The following is a 23,246-nucleotide window of genomic DNA, read 5'->3' on the forward strand; positions in this document are numbered from 1 at the left end:
TTCGAATCGAGCCTTTTCCACCCGGTGTGGGGAGGACGGTGCGATACCACTGTGCTACGCGTGCAGACCAACTATTACTATTATGTGACAATGTTGTTTCTTAATTATGATTCATATCTCACTGAAATCTTCTATTACTTTTAAATATTTACAATGCACACTATGTGGACATTCCCAATCTGCGTGAGTAGCACAGTGGTATCGTCACCGTCCTCCCCACATCGGGTTGAAAAGGCCCGGGTTTGAATCCCGTCGATGACGTGAGGAACTTTAATGGGCTTTTTTCACTCTGTGGCTGAGTTAGTCGGTCTCAGGCGTAGATAGCAAGGATTCTCTCCCCCAGAACCTGGGGTTTTTCGTCCAGCAAAACAGACAAATCGACCATAGAACACATGCAATTAACAGACATAAGATACACAGCACAGCAGATGAATTTCATTATTCGCGTGGCCTAAAAATAATAGTTTTGTGGGGTTTTTTGTGAACATTCCCCCTAAAACTATGCACTCTAGGTGAAACATAGTGTTAGGGGAAAGGCACCTCTGGTGGTTTCCTACATTTGTGCCATATGAACTCTGTGCAGACAAAGAGTATCACTGTGAAAATTCAGAAATTGTGTTGTGTTGTATTAGGTATTAGGTATTAGGTATGTTCGGGGTCTGACGGCACCTGGGATTTCTCCCATCTCCGCGTATATTCTCTGTATCGGACAAGCCAGAGATTTAAAAGTGTGTGGGATATGTACTGTGTAGTTTGTTGTGCCCATTGTTCGTCCGGCCTGTTAGCCGCCGGGCCCCTAGCGAGACCCGACGTTACCAATACCCGCCACGGGGAGGCCGGCCGGGTGTTACCAATATTTGTACTCTGGCTGGTCTTGCCACTTACTTTCCTGGGATTTCAGTGGCTAGGACCAAAAAATAAAAAAAAATAAAAAAATAATAATAATAATAAATAAATCGAGGTTGATATTAGTGATACTTAACAAGTTAGTATTAATAGTATGTGACGTGGGGCTGTGCGGTCAAAGTGAGTTTTAAAAACGAAATAGGTTCGGGCAAGAATTTTGATGTTCTCTTTTGATTTTGACATGTAGGGCTAAACGCTGTGCAAGACAAAAGTTTGGGGGGAGGATGAAGACTGGGGGGAAGAAATTGGAAATAAGGGGCCGACAGAGTAGATGGCCCCTGTAGGTGGTGAGGCATGCCCGTGCCCCACCAGAGTGAGAAAATTGGGGAGGCAAGCCACTCCTCCCCAGGAGTTTGAAAAAAAAAAAAAAAAAAAAAAAGATCCGCTCAAGAGAGTGCGGATTTGGGTCGCCAATAGGCTGTTCCGGCGGGAGAGTGCCACCGGATGTCGTCTCCATCAGTTTGCAGGCCCTAAAAAGCTGGCCGTTGAGTCTCATCTAGGTGGGACACTAATAGGGGGTTAAATCTGAGATGTCATCCTTCCAGACTGCATGTGGTTTGGGGCCTATTTTCTGGTCATTATCTTGGGGTCATAATCAAGTCTACTGGCTGTCATTATGGGGTTTTATCCCTTCCGTGATGTTTGCTAGTCCTTACACTACCTTTTGTCATTTTGTAGTGGGTCTAAGCTGCAAGGTCTTGGGGCACTTTGTTCTGATGTCACGACTATTTAAAGGTTTTTTCGCTTCCATTGGCGGTAATCATGACTCTTGTAGTTAGACAATCTATTGTCACTTGTCTTTCCCAGTGCATTTTGTTGTCAGTCCAAGGTCTTTATAGTCGGCTCCTCTATGTCGTCTCGCTGCTATTTGCAAGTTTGCCGTTAAGGTCTTCTGTATATGGCGGTTAGTGTTTGGCGCCTGGTAAATAATCCCTGGGCAAAATCAGTTAAGGCTAAATATTCTTCTTGCGTATCTAGTAGATGTGACTCGAGATCCCTCGGTAGATAGTGAACTCTAGTTATTAGTCTGCATCTAAGGTCTTCGTATTGGACACACTCAAACATAATGTGCACCCAGCTTTCTTGTTCCCCGCAAGTACAACGTGGATCCTCCACTATTCCCAATGCTGTAAGCTTTGCATTGAAAGCCCCATGACCCGTAAGGAGGTAGGTCGTGTAAAGTCCGGGTTGCAGCCAGGTTGGAAAAATGGGGTATACTCTGCCTACGTCCGGGATGAACTTTTTGGTGATATTCCCTTTTGTTGTGTTTGTCCAGCGGTCTTGCCAGGTTTCTTTTAGGTATTTCTGCAGCCTGTTCTTTTCAGCCTTGTGGGATATGTGAAGCATTGTGCTGGGTTCAGTTGTGTGTCCTGGCTTATAGTTGTAGGGCCACTGGTGAAACCCCACATTGCCTGCACACACCGCTAGATGGGAGGTAGGCTGTCTATAATAATAATAAATAAAAATTAAATTAAAAAAATAATTAAAAAAGTAAGACAAGCATAGTGGATGTAAAAGAAGGCATCCCCTAGGATGGGTGAGTTCCACCAGGAGAGGAGGGGAGGAGGAAAGGGGAAAAATAGTACACCAAGCAAGGTAGCACAACGAGATCGCCAGGAGTGATGGCAGTGGATAGCTCTGCCGTAATGTCCAGTCCAGTGAGATTTTAGTTGGTCTGATGGGTGAGGGTCATGCCTGATGGTTATTTATTTTGGGAATTTGTCAAATCCGGTAGTTGTCCATGCTGACCAGTTGTTGCAGATGCAGGAGGTCCTTGTTGCTGTGGGGGTGGAGATGTAGCTTCTATGCCACACAAAGAGGTGTTGTGCAAAGCGAGAGATGACCAAATATTCATCCTTACTTTCTAGTAGATGGTGAGTCTGGGGAAGACTCGGCTGACATTAGGGACGAATTTCCTGATTCTCTCTCCATTGGAGGAATTTAACCATGTCCGCTGCAAGTGAGTCATGAGCCATTTCTTCTCCACATTCCTGTTGTTTGTAGGGTCTTTGGCAAAACCAAGATGAGTGTGTGAAGTACCCTTGGCAAGGTGAAGCAATAGCCCACAGCACACAATCTCCCAGTTCAGGGGAGGACACTAGCGAGGACCTGAATGCTTGCTTACTGTGCAGCAGGCATGGTGATAGTGAGTAAGATAGCTCTTTGCCTAGAGTCTGTGATTATCTTCTTTACCACCATGGTGGCATTGTTGTATCCAAACCCAGATGCATAGGTGATAGCAAGTATGCCGACCGGGCTAGCCGGGTGGGTAAAGTGCTTGCCTGGCAACCCAAAGGTCGCGGGTTCGAAACTAATTCCCTCTCGGGCTTGGATCAGAGTAGAAAATGCAAAACCTTGGGACGTGCAATATGGCCACAGAAGCTAGTGCGCCAACAACTAAAAAAAAAAAAAAAAAAAAAAAAAAGATAGCAGGTATAACAACGGCTTTGTAAAATAGATATAAAGTTTGTATGCCAAAGCCCCAATCCCTTTGAGAGACGCTGGCAACCAGTGCTGTGTATTCTCTTATTTGGAGCATAAGCACTTCAGTTGTTCTTGAAAGGATAGATTTTGGTCCAGTACTATTCACAGGTATTTTAGTTGTTCGGAAAATTTTATAGTTGCATTATCTATCTTTATTTCGGGCAGCCTTCATATATTTCGTTTTCCCTTCAAGAGAATTTATTTTGTCTTTTCCAGTGATATGGTCAGATAATTGTTTGGCGTGACATAAGCATTGGGAGATAAAAATTGAGAGTAGGAGTGTGCTATAGGCCTAATGATTCTGAGTATAATAAGAAACTGTACAGGGGAATAGAGTGGGCCAGTAAATCAGAGTCTTATAATGGGGGAATTTTAATTTCCCAGTATTGACTGAAATTTGTGGGTTGGTCACTAACACACTAGCAAGGTTTTTGTGGATTTATTGGATGATTGTTTTCTACATCAGCATGTTCGGGAGGCAAATAGAGGGAGGGAGGGAGTAATACTCTTGATCTGATTATCAGTAGTGATTCTTCATGCATTAAGAATCTGCAGATAAAGGAACCACTAGGTGGCAGTGACCACAGTGTGCTGAAGTGGGATTTACTCAAAGAGGTAACTACCATTAGGGGTAAAGGGAAGGGTTATTGCTTTCATAAAGGCGACTACGACGGTCTGAGACAGTATTTAAATTCTATACAGTGGGACCAACTGATGATGTTACCAACAGCAAATTCAAAATGGGAGCATTCAAAGAACTTATCTTGGAAGCTACTAGGCTTTGCATACCAACTAAGAAATAATTCTCAAGGTTTAGGTCTAAATGGATGTCAGCTGAAATAATGAGACATGGCAGAGAAGAAAAATGCATGGGATACATACAAATTAATGGGTGACATGGAAGCCTATGATACATATAAGTTGCTCTGTAGCCAAGTCACAAAGGAGATTAGGCAGGCAAAGGCAGATTATGAGAAATCCTTAGCAAAGGATGCAAAGAAAAACAGAAAAGAGTTCTTTAACAATGTAAACTCTAGAAGGAAAGGGATCAATCAGATTGGTCCACTGGATATTGATGGTTCAACTGTTAATGATCCTGCTCAGGTGGCTAACAAACTAAACGAGTATTTTGTATCCACATTCACACATGAGGAGTTATTCAGGAAGGGGAATGCCAGAGGTGAATTAAACTCTGGTAGTGAGCTAGATGATTTTGTAACAACTGATAGGAAAGTGGAGGAGAAATTTTTGAGGATAAACATAAAAAAGGCACACGGGGTGGATACGATCTATCCAGTTATATTAAAGGAGGCAGCAAAGGAAGTAAGCAAACCCTTAGCCATAATTATGAGAGTTTCTTTGGACTCACGGAAGATACCAATAGACAGGAAATGTGCAAATGTAACCCCAATTCACAAAGGAGGATCAAAGGTAATTATAGACCTGTGAGTTTCAATTCTGTTCCAGGAAAACTAATGAAGGCACTGGTTAAAGAAGCACTGCAGAACCATCTAGACAAGACTTCAGTTATAGCTCGGACACAGCATGGTTTTGTTAAGGGTAAGTCTTGCCTGACCAATCTGATTGGATATTATGATGCAGTCACGAAAGAACTTGATGCAGGGAATACCTTTGATATTATATATTTGGATCTTAGAAAGGCTTTTGAAACTGTTGTACATGGATGACTGCTGCACAATTTGGAGCAGTGTGGCATTGGAGGCAAATTGCTGCTATGGATAAAGGGATGGTTGAGGGGAGAAGACAGAGTAGTAATCAATGGACACTGCTCATCTTCGACTAATGTTATTAGTGGAGTCCCTCAGGGTTCAGTGTTGGGTCCATTATTGTTTTCTGTATTTATAAATGACATTGATGATAGTATATCAAGCTTAATGTCCAAGTTTGCCGACGATACGAAGGTTGGCAGGATTGTTAAGGACACTACTGACACTATGCTGCTGCAACAGGATCTGGAAAGGTTGAGCAGGTGGGCTCAGAGGTGGCAAATGAAGTTTAAATTGACAAATGTAAAGTACTACATATGGGGAAACAGTAACCCCAGACCAACGTATCAACTCTGTGATACTATACTGAGAGTGGTAGAGAATGACAAGGACCTGGGGGTAATTGTACAGGCAGATATGAAGTTTTCTAAGCAGTGCAGATGGGCTGCAAGAGTAGCTCATGATGTGTTGTCAATGATATACAGGAATTTTTCTAGCAGGGATAAGGAGGTGATTATTCCTTTGTATAAGGCAATGGTCAGGCCACACCTTGAGTACTATATACAGGTCTGGAGGCCTCATTTCAAGAAGAATGTAGAGCTTCAGGAACGAGTACAGAGAAGGGCAACAAGATTAGTTAATGGAACAAAGGATTGCTTTTACGAAGAAAGGCTTAAGTTTTGCAAATTACAGTGTCTGGAGACTAGGCACCCGGCGAGGTGATCTGATAGAGGTGTACAAAGCCTTGAATGGTATGAGTATGCTCAATGCCGATGGGATTCTTCCTCTTGCTCAGAATAATCACCTCAGAGGGCATAAATTCAAATTGAGGAAAGACAGATATAGGATAGATGTGCGGAAATTTGCCTTTAGCCAGCGGGTGGTTGGTTGTTGGGACAGACGTCCATCACTTGTCGTGGAAGTTGATAGCCTAAATAAATGTAAGGATCAGCTGGACAGATATTTTTTCGAACGAATGGAGGGGTGAAATGGGAGTGGTTTTTTTTTTTTTTGGCTGATGCTGCATAAGCTTGCTTTCTTGCATCATATGCCTCTACGAATGCTAATGATGTCGTGCCCATTCCTGCAGGATGCCAAGGAAGTTGTTTGCCTGGGTCCCTGGAATCTGCAGCTATGGTGAGAATAAGGTCATCAGCAAAGGCTTGAGAATGAACCTTGCCAAGGTCAATAGCCAAGAACTTGTCCATTATCAGGTTACTGAGCAAGACAAAACTCTGTATATACTGAAAGGATAGAATTCATGGGATAACTGCTTCCTGGAAAACGCTACGCTATCACCCCTCTCGCTAGTAGACGAGCCCATGACTTGGCAGATATATAAGTACACTGCATCACTGTATTCACGTCGACGGTAATCCCATATCAGTATAGATAAACGTCGTGAGTTAACCGACTTTGAAAGAGGGATGATAGTGTGCACCCGAAGCATGGGTCGCTCTATCGATGAGGTGATACAGAAATTGCACTATCCCCTTTCGAAAGTATCGGGAATACGCCACTTCCGGAATAACATCTCATTGTGGACAGCTCTGGGACGTGGGTTGAGAAGGGTGATGGATGAAATTGGCCATCGACGTCTGTCTCTCATTGTTTCAGCCAATCGGAGAGCTACAGTGGCACAAATCACCGCAAACTTCAATGAGGGAAGTGCCAGAAACGTCTCCACCAAGACCATTAGGCGATTATTAGCCGCAATAGGTAATGGGAGCTGCTGACCATCCAGAGTCCCATTGCTAACAGCATGACACAGGACTCAACTGGGCGAAAGAGCATCGGCACTGGACCATAGATAATTGGAGACGGGTCTCCTAGTCCGAGGAGTTCCGTTTCCAGTTATTTCGAGCGGACGGGAGGGTGCATATCTGGCAGAAACCGCAATCGGCTATGCATTAGCATTAGCATTAGCATTAGTGGAGGCATTTGATGGAAGAAATCAAGCTTATGCAGCATGAGCCAAAAAAAAAAAAAAAAAAAAAAAAAACACTTCCACTTCATCCCTCTGTTCGTTCAAAATACCTGTCCAGCTGAGCCTTAAACTTATTTAGGCTATCAACCTCCACTACAAGGGATGGAAGTCTGTTCCACCAACCAACCACCCACTGGCTAAAGGCAAATTTCCGCACATCTATCCTACATCTGTCTTTCTTCAATTTGAATTTATGCCCTCTCAGGTGATTATTCTGAGCTAGAAGAAGAATCCCATCAGCATTGAGCATGCTCAAACCATTCAACGCTTTATACACCTTTATCAGATCACCTCGCTGGTGCCTAGTCTCCAGACACTGTAATTTGCAAAACTTAAGCCTTTCTTCGTAAGAGCACCCCTTTGTTCCATTCACTAATCTTGTTGCCCTTCTTTGGACTCGTTGCAGCAGCTCTACATCCTTCTTGAAATGAGGCCTCCAGACCTGTATACAGTACTCTAGGTGTGGCCTGATCATTGCCTTATACAATGGAACAATCACCTCCTTATTCCTGCTGGAAAAATTCCTGTATATCATTGACAATACTCCATGAGCTACTCTTGCAGCCCGTCTGCACTGCTCAGAGAACTTCATATCTGCCTGCACAACCACCCCAAGTCCCTTTCATTCTCTACCACTGTCAGTGTAGTACCACAGAGTTGATACGTTGCTCTGGGGTTGCTGTTTCCCATGTGTAGTACTTTACATTTGTCAATGTTAAACTTCATTTGCCACCTCTCAGCCCATCTGCTCAACCTTTCCAGATCCTGTTGCAGCAGCATAGTGTCAGTAGTGTCCTTGACAACCCTGCCAACCTTTGTATCGTCTGCAAACTTGGACATTAAGCTTGATATACCATCATCAATATCATTTATAAATACAGAAAACAATAATGGACCCAACACTGAGCCCTGAGGGACTCCACTAATAACATTAGTCCACGATGAGCAGTGTCCATTGATTACCACTCTCTGTCTTCTCCCCCTCAACTACCCCTTTATCCATAGCAGCAATTTGCCTCCAATGTCACACTGCCCCAATTTGTGTAGCAGTCTTCCATGTGCAACAGTATCAAAAGCCTTTCTAAGATCCAAGTATATAATATCAAAGCTATTCCCTGCATCCAGTTCTTTTGTGACTGCATCATAGTATCCAATCAAATCGGTCAGGCAAGACTTCCCCTTAACAAAACCATGCTGTGTCCGAGCTATAACTGAAGTCTTGTCTAAATGATCCTGCAGTGCTTCTTTAACCAGTGCCTCCATTAATTTTCCTGGAACAGAAGTTAAGCTCACAGGTCTATAATTACTTGTGTCAGCCTTTTATCCTCTTTTGTGAATTGGGGTCACATTTGCACATTTCCAGTCTATGGGTACCTCCCCCGAGTCCAAGGAAGCTCTCATAATTATGGCTTAGGGTTTGCTTACTTCCTTTGCTGCCTCCTTTAATATAACTGGATAGATCCCATCCACCCCGGGTGCCTTTCTTGTGTTTATCTTCAACAGTTTCTCCTCCACTTTACTCCCAGTTATTTCAAGATTCTGTAGCTTACTGCTAGAGTTGAATACACCTCTGGCATTCCCCTTGCTGAATAACACCTCATGTGTGAATGTCGATGCAAAATATTCATTTAGTTTGTTAGCTACCTGAGCAGGATCATCAACAGTTGACCCATCAATATCAAGTGGACCAAACTGATTCATCCCCTTCCTTCTAGAGTTTACATAAGTAAAGAACTCTTTGCTGTTTTTCTTTGCATCCCTTGCCAAGGATTTCTCGTAATCTGCTTTCGCCTGCCTAACCTCCTTTGTAACTTGGTTGCATATCAACTTGTATCTATCATAGGCTTCTGTGTCATGTGTTAATTTGTAAGTATCTCATGCATTTTTCTTCTCTGCCATATGCCTCATTAGTTCGTCTGACATCCATTTTGGCCTAAACCTTGAACAATATTTCTTAGTTGGTATGTAAAGCCTAGTAGCTTCCAAGATAAGTTCTTTGAATGCTTCCCATTTTGAATTTGCTGTTGGTAACATCATCAGTTGGTCCCACTGTATGGAATTTAAATATTGTCTCAGTCCATCGTAGTCGCCTTTACGGAACAATAACCCTTCCCTTTACCCCTAATGGTAGTTACCTCTTTGAGTAAATCCCACTTCAGCACACTGTGATCACTGCCACCTAGTGGTTCATTTATCTGCAGATTCTTAATGCATGAAGAATCACCGCTGATAATCAAATCAAGAGAATTACTCCCTCTAGTTGCCTTCCGAACATGCTGATGTAGAAAGCAATCATCCAATAAATCTACAAAAGCCCTGCTAGTGTGTGAGTGACCAGCCCCCAAATTGCAGTCAATATCTGAGAAATTAAAATCTCCCAATTTAAGACTCTCTGATTTACTGGCCCACTATTTCCCTGTACAGTTTCTTATTATACTCATCAGAGTCATTAGGCCTATAGCACACTCCTACTCTCAATTTTGATCTCCCAATGCCTATGTCACACCAAACTGACTCAACACTGCACTGTCCAGCGATGTCGACTGGCTTCACTTCCTTGGTTTTTATGTGTTTCTTAACTAATAGCATAACCCCTCCTCCCTTCCTATCCTGTCTATCCTTTCTGTAGACCTTGTACTCCCCAAATTCCAGTTCTGCATTCCTTATATCTGTGTGACACCACGTCTCTGATATCCCAACAATATCTGCCTTTGATGTTTTGAGCAATACCTCAAATTCATCAAATTTATTTACTAAACTCCTAGCATTGGTGTACACGCAAGTATACCTGCACCTGTTTCTATTCTTAGCTACCCTAACACAACCCATGTGTTTACTTGTACCGCAATGGCTCCCAGCAGTCTCTGAAATATCATGCATCTTGTGTTTCAGGCTTCTGCTCATTCTAATAGAAGCAGTGCAAGAATCTCTTTCACCTCTGCTAGTGGCTACCGTCAATCTATTGGTCTTTGTCTGATGCACCCATCATGTCAACAAAGAACTGTTCAGGCAGGTGGACGGTCGGTAATGGTCAGGGGTTTGTTCAGCTGGCACATGTTTGGACCTCTAGTGCGTCTAGACGCACCAGACGTTCAGCTTACGTGTTCATCCTTGCAGATCATCTGCATCCCTTCATGAACATCGTGTACCCACAGGGCAATGCACTCTTCCAGCAAGTCAATGCGACTCCCCACATAGCCGTGGTGACTAGAACATGGTTCGAAGAGAATTCCACAGATTTTACCACCATGGAACGGTCTCCCCGTTCACCGGACATAAATCCTATAGAGCATCTTTTGAATGCTGTGAAAAGGTCCGTTCGAGCTTTGAATCCTCTAGCCAGGAATGCGACGGAATTATGGACAGCAGTGCAGCAAGCATGGATGGAAATATCTGTGGAACGATTTCGTGAACTTGTGGAATCAATGCCTCGCCATGTGACTGCCCTTATCCGGGAGAAAGGTGGGCCTACCCGTTACTAGGTAGGTATCCCATGCTTTCTGTCCACTTAGTGTACTTTCTTCATCACGTTCCCGTAGAGTGCATTAACTACCATGTATCTGTCTGTCAGATAAGTTTTGATTGTGTTGAATAGGCCAACATCCCCAGTAGGGCCAACTGGGGATGTTGGCCCTACGAATTTTACCCAGGAGTCTCGGCCAGAGTCAAAAGCTCGGGCAATGTCGACTGAGATTACCAGAAAGTACTTATTTGATCTTCTAGCGTTTTCTAAGATATGTTGGAGTGCATCAACTGTAGAGCACCCTTTCTTAAAGCCAAACTGGTTGGGCAAGGCCAAGTTTGCTGATTCGTAATGTAGCTATATGGGGGTGTGCAGATGGCGTTCAAGCAGTTTGCTGACAACAAATAGTATCGAATTTGGTCTATATGAGTCAGGGGCTTCCGGTGGTTTCCTTGAGTTTTTTGTTATCAATTTGACATTTGTCATTTCCAAATTGCAGGGAAGACACCATTCTGAAGGCTTCTTGAACAATCTCAGGAGGAGGCCTATGGCGTATTCTGCTGTTTTCTTCACTATTCAGGTTCCAAAAGGTCATGCCCTGGGCATACAGAAGTTGGTGAATCTGGCAAATTAAATGTTAGTATTATGTTTTTGTTGGAAGTAATGAGCCATTCCTTTTAATTAGGATTCTTTTGACCTGAATAACGTTTTGATCTGAAAGTTCCTTTTTAATTTTTCGTCGGATACTGTGTATATATATATATATATATATATATATATATATATATATATATATATATATATATATATAGGTCCCATTCAGTTATAACTCCTTTTGAGTAGTTTAAGGTGGCATGAGAGGGCATTCCTATGGGAGTTTCTACAATGGTTTTTGATTTAATCAATTTATCAAAGTGCTTGTGTTCTGTTGGTTCAACATGCAAGTCACTTAATTTTAGTCGAAGTCACCATTTTTGGAGAGTCAGCAACACTCTCTAAACATTTCTGGAACATAAAAGGAGAGAGCTTGCTGAATATAATCAATAAATGGATTATAAGGAAGCGAGGCTAGATATTTTGGTCTGTATCATTCTTTTGTCTTTTAGCATGGGAAGGGTTGTGATCCTCCTGCTCTCTTGAATATGATCGGACATTGATCCTGTGAGAATCAGTATTGGAACAGTCCATATTTGCTCCTTTCAGCCCTTGGCAGATTAACTTTTCTGCCAAGGTTTCCGGTCCCGTTACGCAGACTGGGGTGGAGGAAGGAGCAGTGCCTGGTGTGAACAAGCCGAAAGCAGTAGGAGTCAGTAATAGAACTATGAAAACTAAAGAAGGTGCCTTTCCTTTCTTGCTCTGTACAAAAACTTTTGTAGCAAGAGCTGTTATTAAATAAATAATTTCTTGATGACAGAAAAGTAAAAGAACTGTAGATCGCTTTTAAAAAATCGCGCTGAAAGCTCAGACAAATCGCTCGGCACTCGGGGCCTACAGAGAAAGGCAACGAGATTGGTAAGCAGAACAAAGAGTGTGTGTTTTTATCAAGAAAGGATTTAGTTCTGCAAATTGCCGCATCTATAGACCAGCCACCTGCGAGATGATCTGATCGAGGCGTTTAAGGCTTTGAATGGATTGAGTAAGCTTAATGCTGATGGGATTCTTTTTCTTGCTCAGAGTATGCACATGAGGGGACACAAATTCAAAATGAGGAAGGACGATTGCAAAATAGATGTACGTAAGTTTGCCTTTAGCCAGCGGTAGTTGATTGTTGGAGCAAACCTCCAGCTATGGTTGTGTGAGTTGACCGCTTAAGTAAATTCAAGAAAGAACTAGAGAGAGTATTGTAGGGAATGGATAGGTGATATGGGAATTGTTTGTTTTTTTTTTCGGCCGAAGGTGTATAAGCTTGCTTTCTTGCATCTTTTTCCACCAATAATGCTAATTAATGTCAACCTCTAAATTTCAGTAGCACCAACTCATATTGGCGATATTGTGCGAATTTATTTGTAAATACAAATAAAGTTCAACTTCCGCTATTCTATGTAATTTTATTCGCTAACCGTAAATTCAGAATTGTGCTGATTTTATGGAGCACGTTGTGATATAGTATTCTTATACTACACTAGTGTTATTATATACTATTCTTAAATAAATAAAATGGCCAACTTTTCTCGTATTCCTATTGCAATAGATTTTTTCTACGATGTCATTTCTCCATATTCTTGGATAGCTTTTGAGGTAAATCAAAAAACGAAATCTAATGCAAATACCCCAGGGGCTCACATCTGGTGAGTATGGGTTTGGCACACTCAGGGTCCTGTGCTGGATAACGTCATTCTTCTCCTCTTGGTGATTCCCTTCTACTTTTCACTCACTCACTCTCTCTCTCTCACTCACTCTCAGGGTAACTCGTGAATTTTTTTTTTTTTTGGCTGGTGCAGCATAAGCTTCAGGCATCCTTGCACCATATAGCTGATAATAATATTGTCTCGCAGACTTTGAAGTTTAAATCATGGTCGGTCCATAAGTACTTATGACCATAAAAGTAAAATAATACGTAAAGTAAACTCCATATCGTTATATATATATATATATATATATATATATATATATATATATATATATATATATATAAATATAATAACGTAAACAAACGTGATAGCGTAATATGTGTTACTGCTGCATAACCGGTGCATAAGGTATGTTCGTGTCGGACGGCACCTGGGATTTCTCCCATCTCCGCGTGTGTTTCGCTGTATCGAGGACAGTACACTGTCAAGCCAGAGACTTGAAAGTGTGTGGGCCATGTCTGTCCAGTGTGATATGTTGTGCCCATTGTTTATCCGGCTTATTGGCCGCCAGGGCCCTAGTGGGGCCCAACGTTGCCCATACCCTGCCACGTGGAGGCTAGCCCAGTGTATCCAGTATCACAACAAATTGCTCTGGCAGGTCCTGCCACCTAGTTTCCTGGGATTTCAGTGGCTAGGACCTATTAAAAAAAAAAAAAAATTGCATTTGACATTAATGCTTAATGGGATTGCTGTTAGGAAATCACTGGTTGGGTTTGAACGCTAAAGAGATGTGCTAAAGGCCAAATAGGTCGGGAAAAATTTTGATGTTATTAAATTTAGACGTGAGGCTATACGCTAGCTAATAGTGTTAGTTGTCTTAGAGATTTACAGGAAACCGGTAGAATTTAGACATTGATTAGAATTTGGCGGCATTGTTAAGGGTGTACTTCGGTTGATTTAGTTAGAGAGGGAGGGAGACTGAAGACTGGGGGGAAAAACAGATAGAAGAATAGGGACGATAGAGTAGGCATCCCCAAAGAGGTCAGTGGAGACGAGCCCCACCAGGCGAAGTATGGGGGGGTAGGCGGGGAGGAGAGGAGACAGAGATCCGTCTCCTCCCTCCCCTGCCTGGGGATGGGGTTTTAAAGGGAACCAGGTTAGAGCACCCAGTTCAGATCACAGTTGGCAGCAAAGCCGCAGAATGTCTTCATCGGTGTCACGTCCAAGGAGTGTCGAATCCAGTATGAGGGTTAATCTGCCCATCCAGCTCCGGGGGTGGGATATGTTAGCTGGCAGTGGGGAACCCACCAGGCAATGGGGTGGGAGAGACACATTTACTTCATTCATAATCTGCATTCTCACTCTACTTGCATTCTTTTTTTTATTTATTTATTTATTTTATTTATTTATTTTTTTATTATTTTTTATTATTTTTTTTAAATACTTTTTTCTTATTTTATAATTTTTTTCCCAAGTTTTTTATATATATATATATTTTTTTTTTTTTCACTCAACTCATTCATCTTTTTCTCACACACCAGGGGGGATGCAATGATGTGTAGTGTAAATTTAAATACTAATTAAAATTAAGGTTAGTGTGTACTTAACTGTAGCATTTATGGTTTGTGTTCTTTTTCTCATATGCTTACCCTTTTATTCATTCTTCTAGCTCTCATCTCATTTATTCGACTCTTACTTTCTGCATTGCACTCTCTGGGCACCTCAACTTACTGTTATTCTTCAGTTGTAGTGCAGGCCTAGCCACAAGTTTTTTTTTTTTTTTTTTTTGTAGGCCAGGGGAGAATGCAGTGATAGTGTTTATGTGGTTAGTGAATGTTTGTTAGTACAGTATATATAAAGTGATGTAAGTTATTTTTAACTTTGTATTCTTTTGGCCAATTACATTTGCTCTTCCACTCATTCCCATTTACTCTCTCTTTCCCTCATGCTAGGTCACTCTTTCTTTCACCAAAACCGCCATTTATTCCCTTTTACCATAATTCCTAGTTCACTCAGTTCCCAGCCTATTCATTGTCTTTCATTCTCATTCATTCATACTACATTGCATCCCTTTGCTACTAGCCTACTGATATTTTTCAGCTAATCTGCTCCCTGTACATTTCCCTCCCCTACGTGGTTACTTATTTGGCATGGGGTCCCAGGTTCCTACACATGGCAGGGTAATCCTGGGGAGGTTTGTCATGTCAGGTTTCTGTCAGGGTGCAGAATACTGCTATCCTGACAGTTTTTAAGTCATCGTCTGGGCGTGGTGGGAAACTTGGGCAATTTTACTATTGATTATTGTTTAATTGCTGGTGAAAGCTGAATTGCCATTCTTTGCATTGCTCTGCGCATTTCGAATACTTTCTGTGTGAAAGATGTAAAAGCTTTATAATTTTGCTCTTCTATGATGAACAGATGTTCTTCTCCCCTGGGAAGGGGACCAATCTGTGCTATTAGCTCTGTTCTGAGGATGTCATATATTATACATTCATATAGAATGTGTGCCCAGTCTTCACTTTCGCCACAGGTGCAGTTTGGGTCATCGGTCAGGCCTAAGGACGTTAGTTTCGCCTTTAGGGAGCCGTGACCTGTCAATATAAATGTTGTAAAAAGTCCAGGGGCATACCACTTAGGTGGCTTTGGGCTAACCATTGACACCCATGGCAGAAACCGTTTGGTAACCAGACCTCTGGTTTCCTGCTCCCACTTTGTTTGCCATAGCTTGTGGAGCTTTGTGGTTATTCTTTTTCTTTCATCATTGAAGGTGTTGGCTGTGTCAAGGACTATCCCCAGAAATTCTGTGGGTATGCCCTTTTTAAATTTATAATATAAGCCTCTTTTGGCTACTTCCAGGTAAAGTGGGAGAGTTCCGGCCAGCAACTGTAGTGCAGGTGTGCTTACTGTGCGACATGCTCTGGTAATAGTGAGTAGTATTGTCCTTTGTATCGATTCTAATTTATTCCTATTTCTTACTATGGCCGAGCGGATGAACCATGCACCGGCTCCATAGGTGATAACAGGTAGGAACATTGCACGGTATATGACCGCTGCATAGTGTTAGTGTTGCATTTAAGTGTATTAATTTAGTGTAGTATTCTCAAATTGAATTTGAATGGAAACCATGCATCAGAGCCGCAAGCCAAAGGGCTCAAAGTAGCAGGAGTGCTCCAGGAGGAGGGGGTGATTGTCCTCTGTTCCGTTTGATGTTTCCGAATACTGAAATGGCACATGATACAGCCAAGGGGCATGTTCAATGTAAATACTGTACAGTAGGCAGTATTTACATTGAATTGAAGGGTGACACGAGTAATTACAGACCAGTTAGTTTAACTTCTGTTCTGGGTAAAATAATGGAGTTGCTGGTTAAAGATACATTGCAAGATCATCTAGACAAGACTGCAGCAATAATTCAGGCACAGCATAGGTTTGTTAAGGGGAAGTCTTGTCTGACAAATTTGATTGGTTGTTATGATGTGGTTACAAAGGAACTGGATGCAAAAAATAATTTTGAATCATATACTGGGATTTCAGGAAAGCTTTTGACAGTGTTGTGCATGGAAGACTACTGCACAAATTGGAGCAGAATGGTATTAAGGGTAAGTTGCTACAATGGATAGAAGGATGGTTGAGTGGGAGAAGGCAGGAGGTGGTAATCAATGGGAGCTGTTCTTCATGGACTAGTGTTATTAGTGGAGTCCCACAGGGTTCAGTGTTGGGTCCACTGTTGTTTTGTATATTTATCAATGATATTGATGAAGGTATATAAGGCTTAGTGTCGAAATTTGCAGATGATACAAAGGTTGGCAGGGTTGTTAATGACAGTGTACTACTGCAACAGGATCTAGAAAATTTGGCCAGATGGGCTAAGAAGTGGCAACTGAAGTTTAACCTTGACAAATGCAAAGTACTGCATATGAAGTAACCCCAGAGAAACGTACCAACTGTGTGGTACTACACATAAGGTGGTAGAAAATGAAAAAGACCTGGGAGTAATTGTGCAGTCAGATATGAAGTTTTCTGAGCAATACCGACAGGCTGCCAGGGCAGGTCATGGGGTTTTGTCAATGATATATAGGAATTTTGCTAGCAGGGAAAAGGAGGTGATTGTCCCTCTGTATCAGGCAATGGTCAGGCCACGCCTTGAGTGCTGCGTACAGGTCTGGAGGCCTAATTTTAGGAAGGATGTAGATTTGCTTGATCATGTACAGAGAAGGGCAACAAGATTGGTGAGGGGAATGAAGGGATCCTCTTACTAAGAGACTTTTAAGTTCTGCAAATTGCAGTGGCTGGAGACTACGCACCTGCGAGGTGATCTGATTGAATGGGTTGAGCTTGCCGAATTCTGATAGAATTCTTCTATTTGTTCAGATTATGAACCTAAGTGGGCATAAATTCAAATTGAGGAAAAACAGTTGTAGGATAGATGTGCGGAAATTTGCCTTTAGCCACCGGGTGGTTAATTGCTGGAACAAACTTCCATCTTGTGGAAGTTGATAGATTAAATAAATTTAAGGAGCAACTAGACAAACATTTAGGGGGAATGGTTGTGTGAATTTTTTTTTTTTTGGTTAATGCTACATAAGCTCATACGCTTACTTTCTTGCATCACATGTCACAATTACTATTACTATAGACTGTTGAAATATGCAATTCTGCCCAGACACGATAGGAGGGAGTATATGATGAGAGCCTTGTCGATCAATTCGGCCCTGGAAAGATTGTGCAAGGCTCAAGGGGTAAAAATTTTTTCAGCCTGGACTGTACTTGTTAACAAGAGAGACTGCTTCTAAAGGGATGGGATACACTTAAATAGAAAGGGTGCAAGAATATTTGCTGATGCTATCGAGGCAGTGAAGGTGGGTCGGAAAACTGCTAGCTTTGGGAGGAGACAAAGACTAATAGATTAACAGTAGCCACTGGCAGAGGTGAAAGAGATTCTTGCACTGCTTCTATTGGAATGAGTAGAAGCCTGAAAAACAAGATGCAGGATATTTCAGAGACTGCTGGAAGTCACTGCGATACAAGTACACACATGGGTTGTGTTAGGGTAGCTAAGAATAGAAACAGGTGCATGTGTACTTGCGTGTACACCAATGCTAGCAGTTTGGTAAATAAATTTGATGAATTTGAGGTATTGCTCAAAACATCAAAGGCAGATATTGTTGGGATTTCAGAGACGTGGTGTCACACAGATATAAGGAATGCAGAACTGGAATTTGGGGAGAACAACGTCTACAGAAAGGATAGACAGGATAGGAAGGAAGGAGAGGTTATGCTATTAGTTAAGAAACACATAAAATCCAAGGAAGTGAATCCAGTCGACATTGCTGGACAATGCAGTGTCGAGTCAGTTTGGTGTGACATAGGCATTGGGAGATCAAAATTGAGAGTAGGAGTGTGCTATAGGCCTAATGACTCTGATGAGTATAATAAGAAACTGTACAGGGAAATACAGTGGGCCAGTAAATCAGAGAGTCTTATAATGGGGGATTTTAATTTCCCAGATATTGACTGGAATTTGGGGGCTGGTCACTCACACACTAGCAAGGCTTTTGTGGATTTATTGGATGATTGTTTTCTACATCAGCATGTTTTGGAGGCAACTAGAGGGAGTAATACTCTTGATTTGATTATCAGTAGTGATTCTTAAAGCATTAAGAATCTGAAGATAAATGAACCACTAGTGGCAGTGACCACAGTGTGCTGAAGTGGGATTTACTCAAAGAGGTAACTACCATTAGGGGTAAAGGGAAGGGTTATTGCTTTCGTAAAGGTGACTACAATACTGAGACAGTATTTAAGTTCTATACAGTGGGACCAACTGATGATGTTACCAACAGCAAATTCAAAATGGGAAGCATTCAAAGAATTTACCTTGGAAGCTACTAGGCTTTACATACCAACTAAGAAATATTGTTCAAGGTTTAGGCCTAAATGGATGTCAGATGAACTAATGAGACATATGGCAGAGAAGGAAAATGCATGGGATACATACAAATTAACACGTGACACAGAAGCCTATGATAGATACAAGTTGATCTGTAACCAAGTTACAAAGGGGATTAGGCAGGCGAAGGCAGATTACGAGAAATCTTTGGCAAGGGATGCAATGAAAAACAGCAAAGAGTTCTTTATTTATGTAAACTCTAGAAGGAAGGGGATGAATCAGATTGGTCCACTTGATATTGATGGGTCAACTGTTGATGATCCTGCTCAGGTAGCTAACAAACTAAATGAATATTTTGCGTCGACATTCACACATGAGGAGTTATTCAGCGAGGGGAATGCCAGAGGTGTATCCAACTCTGGCAGTAGGCTAGAGAATCTTGTAATAATTGAGAGTAAAGTGGAGGAGAAATTGTTCAAGATAAACACAAGAAAGGCACCTGGGGTGGATGGGATTTATCCAGTTATATTAAAGGAGGCAGCAAAGGAAATAATCAAACCCTTAGCTATAATTATGAGAGCTTCCTTGGACTCAGGGGAGGTATGCACAGACTGGAGATGTGCAAATGTGACCCCAATTCACAAAGGAGGATCAATGGCTGACAAAAGTAATTATAGACCTGTGAATTTAACTTTTGTTCCAGGAAAATTAATGGAGGCACTGGTTAAAGAAGCACTGCAGGATCATCTAGACAAGACTTCAATTATACCTTGGACACAGCATGGTTTTGTTAAGGGGAAGTCTTGCCTGACCAATTTGATTGGATACTATGATGCAGTCACAAAAGAACTGGATGTAGGGAATAACTTTTATATTATATACTTAGATCTTAGAAAGGCTTTTGATACTGTTGCACATGGAAGACTGCTGCACAAATTGGAGCAGTGTGGCATTGGAGGCAAATTGCTCCTATGGATAAAGGGGTGGTTGAGGGGGAGAAGACAGAGAGTGGTAATCAATGGACACTGCTCATCGTGGACTAATGTTATTAGTGGAGTCCCTCAGGGCTCAGTGTTGGGTCCATTATTGTTTTCTGTATTTATAAATGATATTGATGATGGTATATCAAGCTTAATGTCCAAGTTTGCAGACGATACGAAGGTTGGCAGGGTTGTCAAAGACACTACTGACAAAAGCAAAGTACTGCATATGGGTAGAAGTAACCCCAGAGCAACGTACCAACTGTGTGGTACTACACTTAAGGTGGTAGAAAATGAAAAAGATCTGGGAATAATTGTGCAGGCAGATATGAAGTTTTCTGAGCAATGCAGACAGGCTGCCAGGGCAGATCATGGGGTTTTGTCAATGATATATAGGAATTTTGCTAGCAGGGAAAAGGAGGTGATTATCCCTCTCTATAAGGCAATGGTCAGGCCGTGCCTTGAATACTGCGTACAGGTCTGGGATTTTAGGAAGGTTGTAGAGTTACTTGAGCGTGTACAGAGAAGGGCAACAAGATTGGTGAGGGAAATGAAGGGATCCTCTTACCAAGAGAGACTTAAGTTCTGCAAATTGCAGTGGCTGGAGACTAGGCACCTGCATGGTGATCTAATTGAGGTATATAAGGCCTTGAATGGGTTGGGCACGCTGAATTCTGATGCGATCCTTCCACTTGTTCAGATTACGAACCTTAGGGGGCATAAATTCAAATTAAGAAAAGACAGATGTAGAATAGATGTGCGGAAATTTGCCTTTAGCCAGCGGGTGGTTAATTGCTGGAACAAACTTCCATCTGTCGTTGTGAAAGTTGATAGGTTGAATAAATTTAAGGAGGAACTGGACAGGCATTTGGAGGGAATGGTGTGATTTTTTTTGGCTGATGCTGCATAAGCTCATATATATGCTTTCTTGATTCAAATGCCACCACTACTACTACTACTGTGCTGCTGGAACAGGATCTGGAAAGGTTGAGCAGATGAGCTGAGAGGTGGCAAATGAAGTTTAACATTGACAAATGTAAAGTACTACATATGGGAAACAGCAACCCCAGAGCAACGTATCAACTCTGTGGTACTACACTGAAAAGTGGTAGAGAATGAAAGGGACCTGGGGGTGGTTGTGCAGGCAGATATGAAGTTCTCTGAGGAGTGCAGACGGGCTTCAAGAGTAGCTCATGGTGTATTGTCAATGATGTATAGGAATTTTTCTAGCAGGGATAAGGAGGTGATTATTCCCTTGTATAAGGCAATGGTCAGGCCACACCTAGAGTACTGTATACAGGTCTGGAAGCCTCATTTCAAGAAGGATGTAGAGCTGCTTTAACGAGTACAGAGAAGGGCAACAAGATTAGTGAATGGAACAAAGGGGTGCTCTTACGTTTTGCAAATTACAGTGTCTGGAGACTAGGCACCAGCGAGGTGATCTGGTAGAGGTATATAAAGCCTTGAATGGTTTGAGCATGCTCAGTGCTGATGAGATTCTTCCTCTTGCTCAGAATAATCACCTGAGAGAGCATAAATTCAAATTGAGGAAAGACAGATGTAGGATAGATGTGCGGAAATTTGCCTTTAGCCAACGGGTGGTTGGTTGGTGGAACAGACTTCCGTCCCTTGTCGTGGAAGTTGATAGCCTAAATAAGTTTAAGGCTCAGCTGGACAGGTATTTCGATCGAACAGGGGTGTGAAGTGGAAGTGGTTTTTTTTTTTTTTTTTTTTTTTGGGCTGATGCTGCATAAGGTTGCTTTCTTGCATCAAATGCCTTTACTAATGCTAAATAGCAGCACATTGAGATTGGATGTATGCATACAGCACAAATGTCCTGCAGTGCCAAAAATAGCAAATGGCAAGTCACATGATTATTGCATTTGTTTACGTTTGCCATTTTGAAAGTGAATTCTGTACTGATATCATGGATTATACTGCTGTTTTGCATTTATTTTAAATGCAAAACCCCTCACTATGGCTCCTAAAGTTAATAAACCTCATAGAAAGAAGGAAACAACAACATTAAAGTTTAGTGACAAACTTGATATAATCCAAACTATTACATTAGAGTCACCCAGAATGTTAATTCATATACCCATGTGTATTGTGTCTGTAAGTTGCATGTGTTCTCTGCTCAATTTGTCTGTTTTGCTGGATGAAAAACCCCATTTTCTTGGGGGGGGGGGGAACCTTGCTATCTATGCCCGAGACCGACTAGCTTAGCCGCAGAATGAAAAAAAGCCTATAAAAGTTCCTCGCATCATTGACGGGATTCAAACCCCATGCCTTTTCCACCCGGTGTGGGGAGGATGGTCATGATACCACTGTGCTACAACTGCAGACTAAACTTGATATAAAGAAAATATAACGGGGCATAAGCAGAATATAATATTGGATCGTTAACATGTTTATATTTTTTTGTGTGTAGTTAATAAAATTGCATTCTTAATCTCCCTATGTCTTATTTGGCTTCATTATTTCTGCATTAAATACATTAAAAATAAAACTTTCTAGATAACGGAAAAATCGAAATAACAGCACCTTGAATCCCCGAAGGTGCTGTTATTCTGAAAGTCTACTGTAGTGTAATATATTAGGCTTAAAATCAGTGTTCTGGTGGGTGTTTATTAGAGCATGAAGAACAGGGTGGATGTCCCTGAAGGAATTAAATTGAAGGACCCATCAAGCTCTTGTATTCCCAACTCAGTGGCAGACCTTGCACATCAGGCAACCCCAGGGCATGATGTGCTTGTCCCACAGGATATAGCAGTTATTGGTGATGCTATTGTCAGGAAAATGGGCAATATACCCTGGGCCTGTTCCATCACTCCAAAAAGGATTGATGGAATAGGACCAGGATATGTCTGCCAGGGGGATAAGTTGGTGAAATTATAGAGCAGATATCATCTTTTAAGGGCACAAACGTTGATATTGTTGTACCCGTTTTCCCAATACCACTATAGCTAAGAAACTTCCAATTGAATGTAGCAGCTTCGATGCAGAACTCATATGAAATTATTATAGCTTTAAATTTTGCTTGGGCAACAACTATACTGCTCATTACCGTATACATGGATTCAATTAGTGCAATTCAAGCTATACACAGAATAAAAAGCACGACAATCCATTACTCGTACAGATCTGGTATATTCTAAACAAATTGAATGGAAATAGCCAGAGCATCTGCTGGATCCCTGGTAGTTCAGAAAACTGCTAGCTTGGAGAGATATACTGACTAATAGACATCAATCTCTTAATCTGTTTATCTTTAAATAGCTGCAGGCACAGTTGAAAGTGATTCTTGCACTGCTTCTACTGGAACATGCAGCAGCCTGGAAAGCAGGATGTTAGGGATTTCAAGCCCTTTTGTAATCACAGAACAAGTAAATACACGGGCTGTATTAAGGTAGCTAAGGGCAAAAACAGGTGCATGTATACTTGCTTGTTCAACAATGCTAGAAGCATAGTAAATAAATTTGATGAATTTGAAATGCAAAATAAAACTTCAATCTAAA

At 41.7% G+C, this 23,246-nt stretch overlaps 1 protein-coding gene across 1 annotated transcript in view; it reads left to right on the forward strand.

Annotated features, from left to right (window-relative positions):
* The first annotated feature begins 12,706 nt into the window (after nucleotides 1-12,706).
* Nucleotides 12,707-23,246, forward strand: part of LOC150079153 (glutathione S-transferase kappa 1-like) — a 156,280-nt gene continuing 145,740 nt past the window's right edge. Inside the window, exon 1 of the mRNA XM_090382970.1 lies at nucleotides 12,707-12,805. Within this exon, the coding sequence (XP_090239096.1) occupies nucleotides 12,725-12,805 (81 nt within the window). The 5' untranslated portion in view covers nucleotides 12,707-12,724. The remainder of the gene's footprint in view (nucleotides 12,806-23,246) is intronic.

The sequence above is a fragment of the Mastigoproctus giganteus genome, chromosome 10 (genome assembly GCF_048544385.1).
Source record: "Mastigoproctus giganteus isolate SK-2022 chromosome 10, ASM4854438v1, whole genome shotgun sequence".
Taxonomy (NCBI): domain Eukaryota; kingdom Metazoa; phylum Arthropoda; class Arachnida; order Uropygi; family Thelyphonidae; genus Mastigoproctus; species Mastigoproctus giganteus.